Source organism: Mustelus asterias, chromosome 2 (assembly GCF_964213995.1).
Source record: "Mustelus asterias chromosome 2, sMusAst1.hap1.1, whole genome shotgun sequence".
In the NCBI taxonomy this organism is placed as follows: domain Eukaryota; kingdom Metazoa; phylum Chordata; class Chondrichthyes; order Carcharhiniformes; family Triakidae; genus Mustelus; species Mustelus asterias.
In genome coordinates, this window is record NC_135802.1 from 155,155,570 (window position 1) to 155,178,268 (window position 22,699).

At 43.3% G+C, this 22,699-nt stretch overlaps 1 protein-coding gene across 1 annotated transcript; it reads right to left on the minus strand.

Moving 5' to 3' along the window:
* Positions 1-1,819: 1,819 nt before the first annotated feature.
* Positions 1,820-22,523, minus strand: rpp40 (ribonuclease P/MRP 40 subunit). Its single transcript, XM_078199152.1, has 8 exons — positions 21,967-22,523; positions 19,353-19,497; positions 19,193-19,261; positions 17,918-18,013; positions 13,820-13,945; positions 8,672-8,870; positions 5,140-5,274; positions 1,820-2,236 (listed from the first exon to the last, which is right to left on the minus strand). Exons 1-8 carry the CDS (start codon positions 22,081-22,083, stop codon positions 2,038-2,040), a joined length of 1,086 nt encoding a protein of 361 aa, XP_078055278.1. The 5' UTR covers positions 22,084-22,523; the 3' UTR covers positions 1,820-2,037.
* Positions 22,524-22,699: the final 176 nt, after the last annotated feature.

The window sequence follows — 22,699 nt, forward strand, 5'->3', positions numbered from 1 at the left end:
CCATGACAGCATTATAGATTCTTCCAGCATGCAAGAAGACCACTCAACCCATCATACCTGTGCCAACTCTTCTGAAATTAGCTCCTGTGGTAACTTGATAAAGCTAGGCCAATGTGTTTTGATGCTTAATCTTCTTACAAAAATATACAATAAAAAGAACAGCATGAACACAGAACCTGGCGGAAGCTATGCACAGGTCCCATGTGGCTACAATAATAACCTGCGTTACAGATGATGTGCTTATGCATGTTCACACTTACTAAAGACATCAGTATACATATTCAAATAGAAAGATGCTTTGTGTACCCACAATAACACTCCTTCCCCCTTAATTTCAATCCCCCTTAAGGAAAGAAACATAATGACACTCATGTCTCAACTATACTCAACTCTTTCAGGAGCTTTGTGACTTCGCTGCGGGGTATTGCTGGAGACTCAAGACACTGGTGAGGCTTGTTTCAGTGGAGCTGGGCTTGTGGATGCAGGAGTAGGTTGGATGCCTGTGAATGAATGTCCCTCATCCTCTGCTGGATGTTCCAGTACATCAAGAACCGTTTCCTGTCAAGTTTCCACAGCAGCATTGCTCTCTGCCATGTGGTCCAGAAACTAGGTTGTCTCAGAATTATGGCGCAAATGAATGTGATCCTGGTGATCTCTGCCATTAGTTAGTTTCACCACTAAACTTTGGTTGAGAATGACTCCAAGCAGACAATGTTGGTTACTGCCAAAACTCCTTACATAGACAGTCATTTGGATTGAAATGTTTCTCCCTAGCATGGTAGCCATGCCTCTCCTTCTGCTTCTCTTTGTGAAGCAGCAGATATAGTGACACCAACACTATTGAAAAGTCTTGCAGAAACTTTCTGCAGTAATTTACCATGCCCAGAAATGACGTGACCCTCAGGCATACATCTGGGGTTTGGAGCTTCTTTGATGGCTCTGACTTTGGCTTCCGCAGAGGACAGACTCTGCACTGTGATTTTGTGATGCAAATATTTCACACACTGTGCCTGGAAGTTGCAATTACTACACTTCAGCTGCAGCCCTGCCTTTGAAAATCTCTAACATTTAATCCAGGTTGCTGAGTTGCTTCTCCTCAGTTTTCCCTGTGATTGAGATGTGGTTCAAGTAAACTGCTACATGAGGAATCCCCTGTAACACATTGTCCATTGAAAAAAAATTGCCAGATTGGAGCACACCCCCAAAAACTAGATGGTTCTATTTGAACAAACCTTTGTAAGTGTTGGTTGTGGCATGCTGTTTTGAGTCCTCCTCTAACAAGAGCTGCTGGTAGGCATGGCTCAAAAAAAAAGCCACCTCAAAACATCTTTCAGCTGTGCCTTCAAGCACCTCATTAATCTCTCACACAATAGCTTACCATTTGCTTTGTAATACCTTTCATCAATATTGTTTCACCCTTCCAAATAAGAAATGCTTTAGAATGTGTCCTACATTAAAGACAACATGAAGCAAGGTGCTGTTGATGCTGAGGAGGTGGTATGGAAACTTGTGACAGAATGTTGAAGTGCTCACAGATTGCACCTAACCATAAAGAATAGGTATTCCACCCTGTAATTTGCCACATAGTATATCCCCTAATTAGGGGAGCTCAGCTGAGATGTCAATCCTCAAAAAGAGTGAGAGAAAGCAGCTTATTTAGATTAAGAGTGTCCCAAGTTCAAGCATACCTGTAGAGAGAGTGGCAGAGGCCAAAGTTCACAAACGCCTGGCCTGGAATGCCCACTGGCTCACAAAATGTAGCAGCCACAGGCAGGAAAAAGAAAACTTAAAAGTGATGAATGAAGCAGATGCTTTGAACTTGGCATAACAGTCACAATGCTGCATATTTTTAATTAACTCTCTTAACAATTTAAAACAGGCCCGTTTTGTTCAGTTGAATGTGTTTCCGCATCCGTGGTATCAAGAGGCTTCAATAATCAGTTACAGCAAAGAATTTCTTAATTCACAAATGTCAGGTGCTGCAAGTATTCAACTCCTCAGGGGGTTAGATAAAAGAAGCACATGGCAGTTATTACACTATGGTGGGCAGCCACTATGTGTCCCCACAGCCATGTGGAGCCAGTAATCCTGGTTCCTGAACAGAACCAAATTGTAGAGGTTCTCTCCTCCCTTGTGATATCCATGTTCACGTTCTCCCCAGGAAACTGGGCTGTCTGCAAAGCCGTGGACTGTCATACTAACCCACTGGGCTAGCTTGGGTTCCTCAAAATAGAGTCTAGGGAAAATAAAAAGTTTGTGATAAATGCTATCGATCCCAGGTTTCATATTATAGCAGTGAATACAATAGAGCCATGAAAAATTATAATTTTGAACCATGTACAAGGTTACTTAGAACACAAATCATCTTAGAGATGCGTGATTCAGAAGAGTAATAAAGTGTTGACAACAGTCCTGCGCCCATATGCCACTCAACAATTTACTTTGGAACTAAAGCTACTACATTTTCCTGATAAAATTTTTTTTAAAAATCCACCCAACAGGATTTAAATTCAACTCAGATTCAAAAGGTGAGTCACATACATGGAACACATTTCTAAATAAAAAATTTAGTTCCAAAGGAGAATAACATTATATAAGGAACAGGGGTAACTAGTGATCTAAATAGGGCACAAGTAAATTTACTTTCAAAAATTTCAGGTTAAAAATATTAAATCATAATTTGCTTGAAGTCAATATAAGAAACAATGACAAAAGATGCACATATGCAGCAGTCAAGAGCCTTTGTATTTTTTTTACATAGTGAAATTTTGACAGCTCATCTGTCATACTTACAGACGCCACTCATTCCCCACCAATGATTCCATTGTCACTCAACTGAGCTTCTTTAGGGAATCAAGATATTGCTTTACATACTTCAATCTTTGTATCTATGCTATTGCCTTTTAAACTGTAGCTAATAGTCTTCCCTAGGTATTTAAGGAAATCCAGAATTTCAGCTTCTTGCAATTAAATGCTATGCAACCTCACACCTTGCAGGAAAATAACATTTAGTTTAAAATACTTTGAGCTGGAATTTACCATTAGAGTCTCCTCAAAGCTCCATCATTCATATATCACTGTTTTCAGTGACTAGTATTGAAATACATGCTCGATCACGTATTTTATAATGCAATATTCTAGCTGGGCTGCAGCTCAGCCGTAAATAGAAGTAGTAAAAACAGAGTTCGTGAAATCTCATTAAGTGGATAAGTGAACTCTTTGGCATGATAATGAGTTAAACAAACCAGGACGGAGCAGTTGATCTGAATGGTATTCCTGCCATTGAACACTCAATCTGTCTTTCCATTTTTCTGTCAGTCTTCCCGCTGCTAATCCTTAAATTGATCCCAACAGTTAAAGTTTAACGGGCGTGTTTGCTTACATTTTTTAGCAAAGAGTTGACAGATTATCATGAGACACCCCGTGTCTGCGTGGGTTTCCTGCGGGTGCTCCGGTTTCCTCCCTCAGTCCAAAGATGTGTGGGTTAGCGTGATTGGCCATGCTAAATTGACCCTACTGTCAGGGGATTAACAGGGTAAGTATGTGGGGTTATGGGAATAGGGCCTTTGGTCGGTGCAGACTTGATGGGCTGAATGGCCTCCTTCTGTAGGGATTCTATGATTCTATGCAGGGAGCTGAAGGAAAGCTAAAATTACTTCTTAATTTACAAAAATATCCATTTTATAATCTATGCAATTCTGTTAAGAAAAACAAAGAACATTAGGACAAATCTTTTGCTTTTGAAAATGCCATAACAAATAAAATCAAATATATTTATTTTTTGCCATGAAGTTGGCATAGATAAGGTAGATGGTCAACATCTTTTCCCAAAGACAGGGGAGTCTAAAACTAGAGGGCATAGGTTTAAGATGAGAGGGGAGAGATACAAAAGGGCCCAGAGGAGCATTTATTTCACTCAGAGGGTGGTAATTTTTGTAAATTAAGAAGTAATTTTAGCTTTCCTTCAGCTCCCTGCATAGAATCATAGAATCCCTACAGAAGGAGGCCATTCAGCCCATCAAGTCTGCACCGACCACAGGCCCTATTCCCATAACCCCACATACTTACCCTGTTAATCCCCTGACAGTAGGGTCAATTTAGCATGGCCAATCATGTCTGCAACAAGCTGCCAGAGGCAGTAGTCGAAGTGGGTGCAATTTTGTCTTTTAAAAAGCATTTAAATAGTTACATGGGTAAGATGGGTATAGAGGGATATGAGCCCAATGTGGGCAATTGCTTAGTGGTAAAACTGGGCGGCACGGACAAGTTGGGCTGTTTCCATGCTGTAAACCTTTATGTCTCTAAATTGGAGATTTGGCCAGAGACAGTTATATTTGCAGGTTATTATTAGGAAATAATCCAAGCTCTTTAAAACTACACATGACGTACTAAATCGAATTTTGTGACAACTAGCCCAAGAGCATTCTAAGAGTACTTCTTAAAACACAATGTGACCAATCAACAGAACTAAGAATGTTTAACCCGACAAAGATTGGATGTATGTTTCAATAATTGTCAGAACAAAATCTCTAATGGTGACTCTTATATAAACAATCTAAAGAGTAAACCTGCAACTATTTAATGGTCTTAGAAAGATAACTACATAGACCACTTTTGTAAACTGCTCTAAACAGGGATGCTGTAAAGATTAATAAAATAAATTCCAAAATGGGTCATGACAACAACTTGCATTTTCATTATACCTTCAAATGTAGAAAAACCTCCCAGAGATTACAGAGGAGCGTAATCAGTTCAAACATTGACCCCGAGTCAGCATAAGGAAACAGGAGGACAAGTGGTCAGAGAGGTAGGTTTCAAAGAGATTCTCAAATGGGAAAAAGGAGAGATTATCAGAGGGAATTCCACAGCCTACAGCCCAAACAGCTGAAGTCATGGTCACTAATGCTGGAGCAAAGGAAGTTAGGGATGCACCAAAGGTCAGAAGGAATGTAAAAAACTAGAGCGTGATAGGAGCTGAACCCTGTCAGGTCCAGGTACACCGAGGCCAAATGTAGTGCTGACTGAACTCAGCACTAATGGAGGACTGAGTTTAGCAATTATAGCTAAAGATCACCCTATGTAGTCTGCTAGCCCACAGAGCTACTGAGCACAAAATATTGCTTTTACAATGGAGCTTACCGAAGCTGATCCAATATCAAATTTATCCCTTCAGGAATGATAAATCCAGAAATCGTACAAAGGCTTGCTTTATCCAGGACTGTGCTGGGCCAAGGGCAGCAGTAGGTAGAGAGAAAACTGTCTGCTTGATTATTGCTATTGATAAATAAGAATGGAACTTTTGATTAAAATACATGTTAGTGCAGCACTGCATTTTACTCATCACCAGGATCTTTACAAAGAACACCAATGAGCTGTTAGGACTATGTCAATTTCCTTATTCCTTCATTGCTTAAAGGACTCAAACTGTTAATAGTATTCAGAGTAAATTTCTAAATGAATATAAAAATCTTGCCTGCAGCACATACACATCACATTTCAAAAGTGTTAAGAAAAAAAAGACAGTCATTTCCTGCCATTTTTCTAGCCTTGACTCACCCCTAAGGCAGGAGCTGGGAACTTAAAAACACCCACCATTCCACATAAACGGCACTCCGCAGTTGTGACATTTGCACCTCAGGATGGGCATTTTGGCACCGTTTTCCAGGGAGTACCTGTGTAGTCATCTTAAGGATTTAGGGTAAGCTTCAACTTAGCAAGTAAACATCACAACCTGCGCCCCCAATGCCTGAGCATCCACCAACAACAGTGCAGATCAGCCAGTGGCTTGCAGAAGGATGACCCAGCCTGTGTGTCAGATTGTTGTGGTGTGGCACCAAACAGCAATGAGTGTCATCTCATGCACCCATGTCCACAATATGAAGCTCTCCTGCTTCACTGCTAGGCAGTGTGGAGTGTCATAACCAAATTACTCTTGCACGTTTTCAGGTGGCTATGATCCAGTGTCACTTGATTCAGGGGACCAGCAAAATGGACATTTTTTAAAAATTGGACAATTTGTACCGCAATTTCTACATTTTAAGCCAACTCATCTATGAAAAATGAGAAATAATATTGATCAATAACTGGTCAATACTTGATGAGAAATGCCCATTCTTTGTGCAGTTGGCTGATCTTCAAAGAATGGGGGTCTTTTAAACAACTGATTCAAACTAGTCTTTATGTGTTAGATAGAAAGGCTGGAAAGAATATGAGTGAAGAAGCTAAGTGGGTGAATTGATGTTTGCCGACAATGCATGCCCCAAACCAGCAGAACTGAGCACAGTCAGTCATTGGGCCTCAAGCCTCATTTCAACAATTTAGCACTCCCAGATCTGTTGTGAATCTGCAACCATTTAATGAAATGCAGATCAGGTTCCTTGCCTTGCCAGCAATGGCCCAAAATGTACTTGCACTAGGTAGCTGATAGCACTGAACCCAAACAGGGCAGGCGCAGACTGGGCAAAGCGTTTAAGCACCATGGAATTGGTTATTTCGCCCAGATTTGTTTCCTGGGCAGTAAGTGCTCTGTAGTGAATGGGCTAAATACTGTGTGATTGAATAATACCCAATGACACTTGGAATAACCAGAGAGGATCAGCCACACAGTGTGGGTTAGAAATCATAGAAACCCTACAGTACAGAAAGAGGCCATTCGGCCCATCGAGTCTGCACTGACCACAATCCCACCCAGGCCCTACCCCCATATCCCTACATATTTTACCCACTAATCCCTCTAACCTACACATCTCAGGACACTAAGGGGCAATTTAAGCATGGCTAATCAACCTAACCCGCACATCTTTGGAATGAGGTTAAAAGGTCAAAAATCTCATACAATTTGATCATTTCATAGAATCATAGAATCCCTACAGTACAGAAGGAAGCAATTTGGCCCATTGAGTCTGCACCGACCACAACCCCACCCAGGCCCTACTCCCGCAACCCTCATTTACCCTGCTAACCCCCGTGACATTAGGGTCAATTTAGCATGGCCAATCAATCAAACCTGCACAATTTGGACTGTGGCAGGAAACCGGAGCACCCGGTGGAAACCCACGCAGACACGGGGAGAATGTGCAAACTCCACACAGACAGTGACCCAAGGCTGGAATTAAACCCAGGTCCCTGGCGCGGTGAGGCAGCAGTGCTAGCTACCGTGCCACCCTTTCATCAAATACTCTGAGTTAAAGCAGTATAGCATCAAATACACTCTGAGAATATTTGCTTACGCTTTTAAAAAAGTAGCTAAGAAACAAGTTGGCCCATAACTTCCGCAGAATGGCAATCAGAGACAGAACGCTACTCTGGTCCTAGTTTCTTACCTTTAAAATGGAACTGCTCCTTTCTTGTTAAACTTTCCGACGCAGGCCAGATGAGAACTGTCTAGCGCTAGGTTTCCAAGGCCTTGTGTCAAGGTTAGCAGAGTCGGACATAAGGAAGCCACGCTCCTTTTTTACTGCGGGGGGGGGGGGGCGTGTGTGTGTGTAGGGGGAAGAGGTTTGGAGATCCCATGGTGTGTGTGTATGTATGTGTGTAGGTGGGAGAGGTTGGGAGATCCCATGGCGGGAGTGAGGGGATCGGAGATGGTCAGCATGATCGTTACCCAGGAGTTACACGTGGTTTTAATTCTCCTAATCGTTCCCGGATAGCCAAATACTACAAGACAGTTGGAACCTCCCGGCCATTACCTGGGGTCCTCTAGTGGGGGTGGGGGGGGTGTGTGTGTGTGTGTGTATGTTTGTTCCCCCGCGCACTTTTAGGGTATCTCCCGTCGCAGTTACGACAACCCAGAGCTCGGATGTTACAGGCCTACAATTCCAGGTCTACCCCTTTTATATAAATGTTTCTAATAATTCAAAAAAAGTGTTAATTATTTTCCCCATATTAAAGGGGCTTCAGTAATACACTGTTACAGAAACCCAAAGGAACTTAAATTAAAATGACTTTCCCGGGAGTTCGTGATGCATTCCAGTCACAGGAGGCCTTGAGCATACTCTCCAGGGTCACTTGGACTCTGATATAGTTGTGGATGGCAGCTAGACTGTGTAATGTCAGATCTATTCCTATTTGGGAGATTTCAGGACAATAGCAGCAATTAGTTTCATTATTGGGCTAGAATTTGGAAGCTTGTTGCCGCAATCCCTCATTTCAGTCACTGAATGCAAGCACTAAACCACCAGAATATCCTCGCACCAAACAGTGACCAAACTCAATACTGCAATACAACAGTTTACTTACTTTCCAGTGTCTTAGCAAACAGCAGGTCAATATTTTCAGTAGGTGAAAGAACAGATGCGAGCTAGAATTAAGTCAGGCCAACGTAAGACTTTTAAGAACTCATGTTACAGATGTCGTACTGCACATTGCACAGATTTATACTTGTAAGCTCCACAATGTATGATTCCAGCTTTGATGTGACTACATAGTTAACCACTGGAGTTATCCAGGAAAAAGGCCGAAAGACTGAATAATGAATTCAGCACATCCCCTATAATGGAATATTGCGTGACAGAGGGTTTCATTTTTGAAAGGGCAAGAGGAAGTGAAGGGAAATTGTACAAAGAGCCATGGAAGATACAGCATAGGCCATTCAGCCCATTTTGGCAGTGCTGTCTCTTTGATACACCTTTCCCCTCAGTCCCACTGTCCTGCTCTGGTCATTTAAACTCACCAATCAATATTACTGAAGACTGCACCAAGCCATTCGAGGAATTCCTGAGAGCTGCAGGAGTCACTGTCCTTCCCTTTCAACTCCTTACTCAGCAAGTCAGGACAGTCAAGGTTCTTTATTACTCTGGTTGATAGTGTAGGCTGGTAAAGCTTGCATTCATAGTCCATGAAATATGATGCCAAAGAGGCTTCTTCTCCATCTAGGTTTGATATTTAAAAACAGAAGCACAGGAATTAAAATTATAGGTACCTTCCATTTAAAGCGTGTTCTAAATTGGCAAATCAGGGGCATGTGTCCCCTACCAATGGTGTTGCCGCCATTTTCATTTTGGCGTGGTCACTGAGCATGCTCAGTTCAGTCTCAATTTTTAAAAATAACCTGTTATTTTCCTTTCCCATCCGCATTATTGATACCTCCCTCCCCAACCCGCTTCCCCCCCGACCCCGTTTCCCTCCCCGACCCCGCTTCCCTCCCTGACCCTTTTGCTCACCCCTTCGCTCCTTGGCCATCCCGCTTGCCCCCTTCCCTCCCTGACCCTCCCGCGCGCCCCCTTCCCTCCCGCTCGCCCCCTTCCCTCCCGCTCGCCCCCTTCCCTCCTGCTCGCCCCTTCCCTCCCCGACCCTCCCGCTCGCTCCTTTTCTCTAGCTCAAAGCTTACAGAACCTTTCACTCATCACCTCCCGCCCAATCCACCGACCTTGCTGCCTCCGCTCTTCCCACTCATTGCTTCCCGCCATCTCACCACTTGCCAACCGGCGCTCGCCACCTCCATCCCTGAACCTCTCACTCGCAGCCTTTGTCCCAGAACCTACCATTCAGTGCACTTCCTGACCCTTCTATGCAATGCCTCATTCCGTGACTGTGCACCTCCCTCCCCCAACATCCTGCTCCCTGCCACTTCGACTCACTGTCGCCCTCCTGGACCCTCCCTCCCTTACCCTCCCACTTGTCTCCCACATTCCCAATCATCCTACATACCACCTATCTCCTCCACCCACCTGCTCGCGGCCTCTCTCCAACCCTATTGCTCACTGTCTCATACCCTGACCCTTCCACTAGCCACTTTCCTCTCTGACCCTCCTGCATCTTCCCTTCCATTCGCAGCCCCTCACTTGCTCCCTCCCTCTCTTGATCCCCAGCTCATAGAGCAGGTTCGACAGAGGGAAGCAGCATGTGAGAGGGAGTGGCAGAGGGAAACAGTGAGCAGGAGGGCCAGGGAGGGAAGCAGTGAGAGGGTCAGGTGATAAGTAGAAACAGTTGGTAAGAGGATTTTTGGTCCAGTGAGGTTCGAAGCAGCCAATAAATTTCATATGTAAAAATTACAGGTCAAGAAGGTAACACACCTTATTTCAAAGTTTCTTATGAGAAAGTGATTTTTGTTTCACGTGTTTTCGTTATAACTCTATTAAGAGCAGGCTTGTCCAATGGGCAAGCCAGAATCCAACCTGGCGTGCCTCTCTGTGAGAAGGAAGAATGGCAGATTTGGATCCGAAAGATGCTGTAGAGCTGCTCATCCAATCACAGGCTTTCCTCAACCTGTATTTGCTGATAGGCATGTGTGTGTGTGTGAGTGCGCGCGCGCGCGTGGTGTGTGCGTGTGTGTCTATTATGATCCCAGCTGATGCCAATACCGGACAAATCAGATCCCAGAGTGAAACCTCACGTGATGGGTCGTAACTTTTTTTTTTGAGTTTCCAAACTCCACATTCAAAAGTTGCCTGGGAATTCTCTGCCTCATGTTGCTCTCACTCAAACAGCTTCAACCAGGATTCACCTCCAGGGTTTCAATCTCGTGTTCTGAGGTTCTTTTTTTTCCCCTGGATCTTTGCATACACTCAACTTCACCTTCCAAGCACATTTTCAGATCTTTGGCCATGCCAAGCAGAACACCACTGTTCCAAAAGGGTATCTTTCCTGTTAGGGCCTGCAGTCATAGAATCATAGAAAAATCATAGAAATCATAGAAACCCTACAGTGCAGAAGGAGGCCATTCGGCCCATCGAGTCTGCACTGACCACAATCCCACCCAGGCCCTACCCCCACATATTTTACCCGCTAATCCCTCTAACCTACGCATCCCAGGACTCTAAGGAGCAATTTTTTTTAACCTGGCCAATCAACCTAACCCGCACATCTTTGGACTGTCCAGAGACACCGACCTCCGGCTGTCCTCTCAGATCTTCGGGGCTTCTCTCAAACCCACTTTGCTTTAAGTATGGCCAGCGTGTGCGAGTGAGCCAGACAGCCCCCTTGATTTTTTTTGGCTGAGTGTCGTAAGATCTGGAGAGAAAACCAACCGGACTCTCTGGAGAGAAACACGCCAGTTTTCTTTCCAGAAACAACATTCTGTTATTTTTTGATAAAATTTCGCCCAACATTTAAACTTTTTAATGTGTAAAATACCCCAAGATTTTTCAGAATTAGACATAATTGCCAAAAGCCTCTGCCCACGTCTGCCACTGGGTTTCTCCAGTGCCGCTGCAGTGAATGGGGTTTTGGCTGAGCGCCAAATTCTCCATTCTTGCTGGCAGTTGAGCGGAAACGGACGAGATCGGAGAATCCTGCCCAACGTCTAGCCATGAAGAGAAAAGTTAATAGGCATGATTGAAAACTTGATCAAAGAAATCATTAACAGGTTTTGAAGAAATTTGAGAGGGGGCTGGCATGTTGTGGAGCGCAAGGGTCTTTGTAAGTGGCCTTTATGTTGGAAAGGATCTAGGATTGGAAACCCAACACAGGATAACAATGATTGCAAACAGTCTGGTTCAGCTTAAGATAGTGTCCAGATAGGAGACAGGGGCAGTAATAAAGGAGAGCACTTTTGAATGGGGCCGGATTTGGCTTCCAGTTGTAGATCTGGAGCAAACGATGGCCCATCAATTCCGAATGTTGGCAACTGGAATGTTGATGGAAGCAATGTATTATCACCTTCCAATTGAAAGCTGAGCCTGTGACTTTGGGTGGTGTCACCAAGAGAAGCATGTTGCGAGGAAAAGAAAAGAGAAAAGGATAAATCCTTGGGGAACTCCAGGACATATTAGTTTGAGGGACAGAAGAAAAGACATTGCTGGAAAGATGCTGGCTATATTCAGAGGTAGGATTCTATGTCTAGATTTTGTGCTCAATCACAAAAACAAGATACAACACATTGGGGCGAATTTTACCATGCTGCCCACCATGGGAATCGGAGCAGGCGAGGGACAGACCGTGGAAAGGTCCTCAGGTGGGATTTCCGGTTTCGGGATGAGTGAGGCCAGAAGATCCCGCCCATAACCTTCTAACTTAAGGACAAGATTGTCAGCAGGAGAACCACACTGACATCATCATTGCACGCAGTGTAACACTATTGTTGTAGAAAGTGTGTACCACAAATGACATGCTGAACCTTCACCAGACTAACTGTTCTGAAGTAAAGGCCTCAATTATTTGATTTGATTTATTATTGTCGCATGTATTAGTATACAGTGAAAAAGTATTGTTTTGTTGCATGCTATACAAAGCATACTGTACATAGAGAAGGAAAGGAGAGAGTGCAGAATGTAATATTACAGTCATAGCTAGAGAAAGGTCAACTTAATACGAGCTAGGTCCATTCAAAATATGATGGCAGCAGGGAAGCAGCTGTTCTTGCGTCAAGTGGTACATGTCCTCAGACTTTTGTATCTTATTGCCGAAGAAGGTGGAAGAGAGTATGTCCAGGTTACATGGGATCCTTGATTATGCTGGCTGCTTTTCTGAGGCAGTGGAAAGTGTAGACAGAGTCAATGGATGAGAGGCTGATTTACGTAATGGACTGGGCTTCATTTACGACCCTTTGTAACTTTTTGAGGTCTTGGACAGAGCAGGAGTCATACCAAGCTATGATACAACCAGAAAGAATGCATCTGTAAAAGTTGGTGAGAGTCATAGTGGACAGGCCAAATTTCCTTAGCCCCCTTAGAAAGTAGAGGTGTTGGTGCACTTTCTTAACTATAGCGTTGTCGCACCAGTTCACCAGATTCTCTATCACTTTCCTCTGCTCTGTCTCATCATTGTTTGAGATCCGACCCACTACAGTGGTGACATCAGCAAACTTGAAAATTGAGTTGGAGGGTAATTTGGCCACACGGTCATAGGTGTATAAGGAGTATAGTAAGGGGCTGAGAACACAGCCTTGTGGGGCACCAGTGTTGAGGATGATCGTGGAGAAGGTGTTGTTGCCTATCCTTACTGATTGAGGTCTGTACGTTCGGAAGTCTAGGATCCAGTCGCAGAGGGAGAAGCCAAGCCCCAGGCCACGGGGTTTGGAGATGAGTTTCGTAGGAATAATGGTGTTGAAGGCTGAGCTGTAGTCATTATATAGGAGTCTGACATAGGTGTTTTTGTTGTCTAGGTGTTCCAGAGTTGAGTGAAGGGCGAGGGAGCCGACATCTGCTGCGGACCTGTTGCGGCGATTGGCAAACTGTAGTGGATCCAGGCAATCTGGGAGGCTGGAATTGATTTGTGCCATGACTGACCTTTCGAAGCACTTCATAATGATGGATGTCAGAGCTACCGGACAATAGTCATTAAGACACGCTGCCTGGCCTTTCTTTGGTACCAGGATGATGGTCATGTTCTTGAAGCAGATAAGGACCTCAGATTGGTGTAAAGAGATGTTAAAGATGTCTGCGAATACCCCTGCTATGTCTTGCCAATCTTGCCATAATTGGTAGGAGTCTGTGTGGCTAGCTTGGGATTCTAGCTTGTTCCAGTACTGTCTTTTGGCATCTTTGATGGAGCTCCATAGATCATATCTGGCTTTCTTGTACAGGTCAGGGTCGCCTGACTTGAACGCCTCAGATCTGGACTTCAGCAAGCAGTGGATATCCCTGTTCATCCCTGGTTTCCGGTTGGAAACACATGGATTTGCTTCTTTGGCACAGTCTTCTACACATTTACTAATGAAATCAGTTACTGTAGTGGCGTACTCGTTCAGGTTGTCGCTGAGTTTTTAAATACTGACCAGTCTACTGACTCGAAGCAGTCCCATAGGAGATCATCCGATTCCTCAGACCAACATTGCACGACTTTCTTTAACTTTCTCTAATTATAGCTAGATTGCATCTTTAAGGGTTAGGAGAGAAAATTTCAATAGTCTTGTCTTAACTGCCATTTCATAAGCTCTTACCTGAGGGATGCCAGGTCATCAAAAAGTCAAAGGTTAAAGGCTTTTTCTCTTTCAATGCCCACAGTACTCGGTTATATCTTTTTTCACCAGGAACAAATGTAGCATCACGCAAGTGGACAGTAACATCTGAAAACACATCACAAGATCATGAAACCCAAACTAAACTGATTTTAGGATGATCTACATTACACGGAATATAGAAAGACAGGTTACAAATCAAACTTTGAATCATTGCCGCATTTCCTGTAAAAAGCAGTCGGTCTGAGATGGATGTTATAAATAGTGAGATCTTTTGCTTCCTTTCAACAATGGCAATTAACTTTATTCCTTCCAGACCTAAAATTTCTTACTCACATTGAAAACCTCCTGCAGCATTTCTACAAAACTGGCTTGGTCTGTGAGCTAAACGATTTCAGATCTCTCTCTATTGGTCTTCCATCAACCAGTGAACTCACCTGGATTTCAAGAGGTTTGTTGGGGCTAACTTTTTCATGTTTCATTCAAGGAACAGGAACCATGCCACAAAAATGGTACATGTAATTATCTGTCTGATTGACTGGAAAGCAGTTTGTCTGAACTGCTGACGATTTGAATTTCCCAAAGAGTGTTTGAGGGATGGAGTATAGTCGGCACATTTTTACACAGTTCATGGAGTTATGATGTTATGGCTGAACCCAACCCACTTCAATATATGCCAGGTCTCCCCAGGTAGTTGGACTTAATTCTAATATGAGGTGTCTGAACAATGTTTTTTTTTAAATTCATTCATGGGACATGGGTGTTCCTGGCTGGGCCAGCATTTATTGCTCATCCCTAGTTGCCCTTGGAGGGCAGTGGAGAGTCAACCACATTGCTGTGGTTCTGGAGTCACATGTAGGCCAGACCAGGTAAGGACAGTAGATTTCCTTCCCTTAAGGACATTAGTGAACCAGATGTGTTTTTCTGACAATTGACAAAGGTTTCATGGTCATCATTAGATGCTTAATTCCAAACTTTTTATATGCAATTTAAATTCCACCATCTGCCCGTGGTGGGATTTGAACCTAGGTTCCCAGAACATGAGCTGGATTAATAGTCTAGCGATAATACCACTGGGCCATCGCCTCCCCTGGGGTTGTGTTCCAGAGTGTCACATTGGTGTAGCTCTGTCCAAATCAATGGAATATAGAAGTTGAGCCAACTGAGAGAAATCATGAAATCTGATAAACTGCAAATTACATGCAAAAGGTAGCAGGTAGCTTGATAGTTATACTGCTACCATTACTGATGCTAACTTTTTATTTCGGATCTATTTATTAACTGAATTTAAACCATGATGGGATTGGTACCTCTGTTTCCAGATCATTATTCCTCAGGATCATTAGCTGCGCTCCCATACCCTACAAACTGACAAACCTCATAAGTAGACATACACAAAAAAAAACACTCCTTTTTTTTCCCCTGTGGACTACCCAATTTATTCATGCACCAGGGGACAATCGATGATCATTCCATCAGTTAAAAAATAATTTTGGAAGGAAACTACACAGAATAAACCCATGACGTATCAAGAAAAGCATTCTATGCTTCGTGGGTACTGGTGCAGCAGTTAGACATATCAACAAGCAAGTCAATTTCAACTCTGAATTTGCAAAGGTAAGTTGAGTTGGGGGGAGCGGGAGTAAGAAAGCAGCTAAGGTTTCCATTCCTGATCATTAAACAGCAAATGCAGCGAGCAGAAATGGACAGATGAGAGAAGAATTGAAATTTACCCTTGGCGCCAACCAAGCATGGTCAAACATCCTGGGCACTGGTCTTTGCCTAGGCATGTGGGTGTAAAAATGGCTACTTGGGTGATGGTGCCAGAGGATTGTTTGCAGAGAATTGTCTCTTTTTGAAGGTGCACTCACTGAAGCCATGGCTTAACAGCCTCCCATTACCAAACCAACATGGCCGGTCTTTATGTGGGAGTTCAGGCAGCAACTATCTCCAAGCTATCCGACAATATGAATTGATGGAGGCAATGAGATAAACTCCTTATACACCTGTGACTGTGTGGCCAAATTCCCCTCCAATTCAATTTTCAAGTTTGCTGACGACACCACCATAGTGGTTTGGATCTCACATAATGACGAGACAGAGTACAGGAATGAGATAGAGAATCTAGTGAACTGATGCGGCAACAATAATCTCTCCCTCAATGTCAACAAAACAAAGGAGATTGTCATAGATTTCAGAAAGCGTAAAGGAGAACATGCCCCTGTCTACATCAACAGGCACGAAGTAGAAAGGGTCGAGCGCTTCACGCTTTTAGGTGTCCAGATCACCAACAACCTGTCCTGGTCCCCCCATGCTGATACTATAGTTAAGAAAGCCCACCAACGCCGCCACTTTCTCAGAAGACTAAGGAAATTTGGCATGTCAGCTACGACTCTCACCAACTTTTATAAATGCATCATAGAAAGCATTCTTTCTGGTTGTATCATAGCTTGGTATGGTTCCTGCTCTGCCCAAGACCGCAAGAAACTACAAAAGGTCGTGAATGTAGCCCAATCCATCACGCAAACCAGCCTCCTGTCCATTGACTCTGTCTACACTTCCCACTGCCTCGGCAAAGCAGCCAGCATAATTAAAGACCCCACGCACCCCAGACATTCTCTCTTCCACCTTCTTCCTTCGGGAAAAGGATACAAAAGTCTGAGGTCACGTACCAACCGACTCAAGAACAGCTTCTTCCCTGCTGCCGTCAGACTTTTGAATGGACCTACCTTGCATTAAGTTGATCTTTCTCTACACCCTAGCTATGACTGTAACACTACATTCTGCACTCTCTCGTTTCCTTTTCTGAGATTGGTATGTTTTGGCTGTATAGCGCGCAAGAAACAATACTTTTCACTATGTTAATACATGTGACAATAATAAATCAAATCAAAATTAAATCAAATACTATGACCTCTGAACTTGCCTAAATCTGACTTCCATGCACATACTACTCAGAATTGGGACCCTGGCTGACTCTTCTAAAGGCAAATATTGCCTCCATTGTCATCACAGCCAAGTTATTAATAATCAGCAATTAAATAGTGAACAGCTTTGGGGTCTGTACTGCAAGAAAGATGTTGAAAGTAAAGATATACTAGGAAGTTGCCAGTTACAAATATAGGGGATAAAGGGCAATTTGATAAGAGGAGATAGAAACCGACTGATTCAGGGTTGCGTATTTTCACCATCTGATAAATGTTTATGCTTTTCCTCGATAACATGTCACAGACTCAAGCTCAGAAGTGGGAAGGGCACCCTCTAGTGTACCACTATGTTATTTTTCTCATTCCCACACCCATCATTTACAACTAATGAGCGTGTCAGATACATTCACACTGCAAGCTGGGCTGTCAGAAATCCATTTCACACAGGACCCTCACTACTGGCAGAGGGAGGAACTCAAAGACTGGACTCAAAGCCACGTCCCAGAGTGGTCTCCCTACATGTATTTGTCAATTATTACAGCAGAATAAAACAGCTTGCAGCACCGCTTCCTGAAAACATTGTGACAAACTATTTTCCATCTCGGAGACAAAGTCCACACCATTTAAATTCCTTTTTACACCTTTGAGTCAGCTTGCATTCATATTTACTAAATTATAAGGAAGTCAAACCAAATTAGAACAAAATTTCAACAGGTTAGGGGTGGCACAGCGGTTAGCACTGCTGCCTCACAGCGCCAGGGATCCGGGTTCCATTCCAGCCCTGTGTGGAGTTTGCATGTTCTCCCCATGTCTGCATGGGTTCCCTCGGGCGCTCTGGTTTCCAACCACATTCCAAAGATGTGCAGGTTAGGTGGATTGGCCATGCTAAGTTACCCCTTAGTGTCCAAAGGTGTATAGGCTAGGGGGATAAGCGGGGTAAATTCACAGGGTTATGGGGATAGGGTGGGGTGGTGGACCCTGAGTAAGATGCTCTGTCGAAGGATTAGTGCAAACTTGATGGGTCAAATGGCCTCCTTCAGCACTGTAGGGATTCTGATTCTTTTCTATAAGAATGTGTGAAAAGGCACCTGACAAGATGCATTCACCCAGTACTACAAGAAATTCTTCCAAGATTTTAATAGTTTGCACTTACTGTATCTCACTGCTGTCTTGTGTGAATACGTGGACGGCTGTCCTTCTAGACCGAGCTCCTCATATGTATCCTTGTCAACTGATAAAATTAGTTTCCCTATGAAACCCAATAGTCATCAATAAGGAATTCCTTCAATGAAGATTGCAATCACAAATATTATGCCAACCACTACCCCACACATTTCTATATTTGTAGCATATACTTGGGGTTTCAGGTAATATAATAAACACTTTTTTTTCAATAAATGAAAACCTTACTGTATTGAAAATGTGTGGAAATGTAAGTATTTTGTAACAAGTCCTGCAGCTGTGCATCACCAAGGGCCTGCAGAGAAAAACTGGCTGTCTTGGGTACCGGAGAAAAGTTAAAGATAACCTCTGATGAAACGGCTCCCAGAACTTGCCTATAGGGGTCTAAATATGAGACAATCACGAACTGATCCAACAGGGAATTTTGGAACTGATCCAACAGGGAATTTTGGAGCAAATTCAAGTGAAACCCAATAAGTGGTAGGTATATGGATTTTGCTGCCACAGGGAATAGCTGAGGTGAATAGCATTAGTGCATTGAAGGGGAAACTATATAAGTACATGAGGAAGAAAAGAATAGAAGGATATTCTGAAAGACTATTTGACCTGGGATGGGAGGAGGCTCACATGGAACATAAAGACTAGCATAAACCAATTGGCCTTTTTCTATGTTGTAAATTCTATGTTCTGTTAGTTTTCCACATTATGTACATCTCTGTTTACACCCATTTTACAATAGCAAACAATAAAGATCATTTGCAAAATCACTGCTTTTCATCAAAAGTGTAGTTGAACCCGTATATATTACGTTTGAAACAATTTTGGCATGACATTATTTCTAATCTCGTTGGAATTAACTAATTTATTCTGAAAAAAAACAAACATTGTATTAAGGCAACAAATAGATATGGTGGCACAGTGGTTAGAACTGCTGCCTCACAGCGCCAGGGAACAGAGTTCGATTCCCGGCTTGGGTCACTGTCTGCGCGGAGTCCGCACGTTCTCCCCATGTCTGCGTGGGTTTCCTCCGGTGCTCCGGATTCCTCCCAAAGTCTGAAAGATGTGCTGGTTAGGTGCACTGGCCATGCTAAATTCTCCCTCAGTGTACCTGAACAGGTGCCGGAGTGTGGCGACTAGGGGATTTTCACAGTAACTTCATTGCAGTGTTAATGTAAACCTACTTGTGACACTAATGATAATTTAAATAGATAAAGTTGAATGCTAATTTTGAGCAAAGGTATTTTACCTGTTGGTAAAAGAGCAATACAGTTGTCTTGATCTATTCTGGTGTTGTATGAAAGTACATAAAGAAAGCCTGGAACAAACAATTTTTAAATTAAGCAAGATGTATTGTTGGCAAAAAAAAGAAATGAATACATTTCATAAATTACTGACAATTTCATCACCTTGCCTAACAAATTTGTTGATGAATTCAGGCACAAGCAATTCATGAAGTTGCAACTGCTTCACCAGATAATAATCTCCTAAAGTTCTGCAGACAGCGGTGACTCCTGGTGGTATCACTCCACATTCTGGTATTAAGATGGAGACCTGCAGGGAAACATTTACACAGCAAAAATAAATTTGGCAATAAAATGTTCTCATAATTCTTTCAGTGTGGATTTTTAAAAAAAGTACAACAGTTAGAAGATCAACCAGGATACCCTGGTGATGGCATTAATCTTTAAAATTATTAACATTAAAAAATCTACTCCGAGTTCATCATTGCAGAAACATAGAAAATAGGGGCAGGATTAGGCCATTCGGCCCTTCGAGCCTGCACCACCATTCAATACGGTCATGGCTGATCATGCACTTTCAGTATCCCACTCCCGTTTTCTCTCCATGCCCCTTAATCCCTTTAACCGCAAGGGCCACGTCGAGCTCCTTCTTGAACAAATTTAATGAACTGGCCCCAACAGCTTTCTATGGTAGAGAATTCTACATACCCAATGATTGCTTGTGAAAGCAAATCTTCAATGGTGGCAACTCATCAGTTGTGTTATTAGAAGCACCAAATCCCATTTTGCACAAGATATTTTTTGGAAATTCTAATATAAACATTGTATGGTAAAATTAAATGACTCCCACTACTGGCATTTATCATTCAATATTCACTTTCACCAATAATGGTTTCCGGACACCAGTAAAGGCATGAATGGTTAAATGCTTCAAGTTTCATTTGTGATTTGTTTTTTGTTTAAGGCAAAATCCCTTTAAGGGGTTCCCCCTTTAGTTTGTCCCTCAGTTTATTTGATTTTGTTTAATTGGTTCTTGGTTTATTCTAAAATAGGAGTAAAAGTATAAACACAACAATGCATGCATTCACCCTGAATTTAAAAGTCAATGGAAGTATCTCTGAAATAATAAAAGGGACAATAATTTAAAAAAGTAATCCAACTCTGACTGCCCCTTTCTTGGATCGTTTCATTATGTTGAAAGCATTATATAAGTGAATGTTTCTTGTTTTTGATGCTGCCTTCCTGTTTTGTCTTGTAGATTTCAATCCTTGTACATGTTTGTGAATTAAAAAATGTAGATAAAACATTCCAGATGAAATATTTATGCCGTTGTAAACTAAGAGGGCCAGCAATATTCACACAAAAAAGTGGAAACATACGGCAGCTCAACCAGCACCTGCAGATAACACCAGAAGTTCAACTTACCGTCAGAACTGATATCAGCTTAACAGGCATTAGGAATCAGTTTTAAATCTATGTAAACAAAACATTTCTTTCAAAATTTCTACTGTTCGCTAGAGAACAGGGCCTGTGCTTTCATCACAAAACCATACAGACGACAGTCCAACAGAAGCAATTCTGATTAGTGACTAAAACACACTGAGCTACTCACACCTTTTCCATATTCAATCCACCAAGTATTTACCCGACAGGTCAGATGAGGCTTTAAAAAACCCCATCCCTTGGTAATCAACCCGCCCCCACTATGTTGCTATGGTGTTGAGTCTCCAACTCCCTGTCAATCACCAACCTGGTAGTTAAAGTGAAAAGTCTTTGCCCCCACTGTTGATCACCCCAATTATAATGTAATTATAATGATGAGTCATCCCCCACCCATCCGGTCAATCACCCCTCCGATACTTATAGTGACGATTCTCCATCCCCCTGTCAATCACCCACCTGGAGAAAAACTGCAGAAAGCTTCAACAAAAAGGGACTTGGGGGTTCTTGTGCATGAAAGCAGGTAATCAGGAAGGCTAATGGAATGTTGGCTCTTATTTCAAGGGGTTGGAATATAAGATTAGGAATGAGCAGTTTTGATCCCTTTATAAATTCATTGCAGGCAGTTCAGAGAAGGTTCACTAGGATGATCCCTGGTATGGAGGGATTGTCTTATGAGGAAAGGGTGGGACTCTACTCATTAGAATTTAGAAGAATGAGAGGTGATCTCACTGAAACAGAGAATTCTTAAGGGGCTTGACAGGATCAATGTTGAGAGAATGTTTCCCCTCATGGGAGAGTCTAGGACCAGGGGGTATAGTTTCAGAATAAAGGGGCACCAATTTAAGATGAGGAGGAAGTTCTTCTCTCAGAGGATTGTGAGTCTTTGGAACTCCTTGCCAGAGAGCTATGAGGGCAGAGAACGACTTTAAAGCTGCGATAGATTTTTGATCAGTAAGGGAATCAAGGGTTAGGAGGAATGGGCAGGAAAGTGGATGTGAGGAATGTCAGTAGGATCAGCCATGATGCATTTGAAAGACCCCATCTGCCAATCACTCACTTGGTAGTTATAGTGATGAGTCTCCGTCCCCTGTCAATCACCCACTGAGTCTCCGCCCCCCTGTCAATCACCCACTGAGTCTCCGCTCCCTGTCAATCACCCACTGAGTCTCCGCCCTCTGTCAATCACCCACTGAGTCTCCGCCCCCTGTCAATCACCCACTGAGTCTCCGCCCGCTGTCAATCACCCACTGAGTCTCCGCCCGCTGTCAATCACCCACTGAGTCTCCGCCTGCTGTCAATCACCCAGAGTCTCCGCCCCCGGCCGTCAATCACCCACCTGGTAGTTATAGTGATGAGCCTGCACGTGTTTACGGTGCCTGGATTTGTTGTTCTTCAGGTTGGATTTTTCACTGACCACCAAGTGCCGCGCGCATTTGTCCAGATTCTGCAGCATCTCACCCCCGCCGCGAGCGCCTTATGACGACTAATCCTGCGCGGCCTCACTCCCGCCACGAGCGCTGTGTGACGGTTACTCCCGCCTCCAACAGGACGTTTCCTTTTTGCAGCCACATTCACAAACTGATGGCTCAGGTTCGACTGCACCCTCTGGTGGCCGGAGGCCAGGGCGCAAAGGAGTGGGTCAGTCAAACCCAAAGGCGGTTAAATGGATTGCTCAAGTCAACACCAACCTAAAGCAAGTACCTATTTTTGTACCTCAGAGTCCGCAGTGTATGAGGCAGGTTATTAACTATAACTGATAGGGGGTGATAATCAATTTCCTCAAACAACATTTATTTTTCAAAGTAAAGTTTAAAGTTTACTTATTAGTCACAAGTAAGGCTTACATTAACACTGCAATGAAGTTACTGTGAAATTCCCCTAGTCGCCACAGTCCGGTGCCTGTTCGGGTCAGTGCACCCTAACCAGTACATCTTTCGGGCTGTGGGAGGAAACTGGAGCACCCGGAGAAAACCCACGCAGACACGGGGAGAATGTACAAGCTCCACAACAGTCACCCAAGGCCGGAATCAAACCCGGGTCCCTGTTGCTGTGAGACAGCAGTGCAAGCA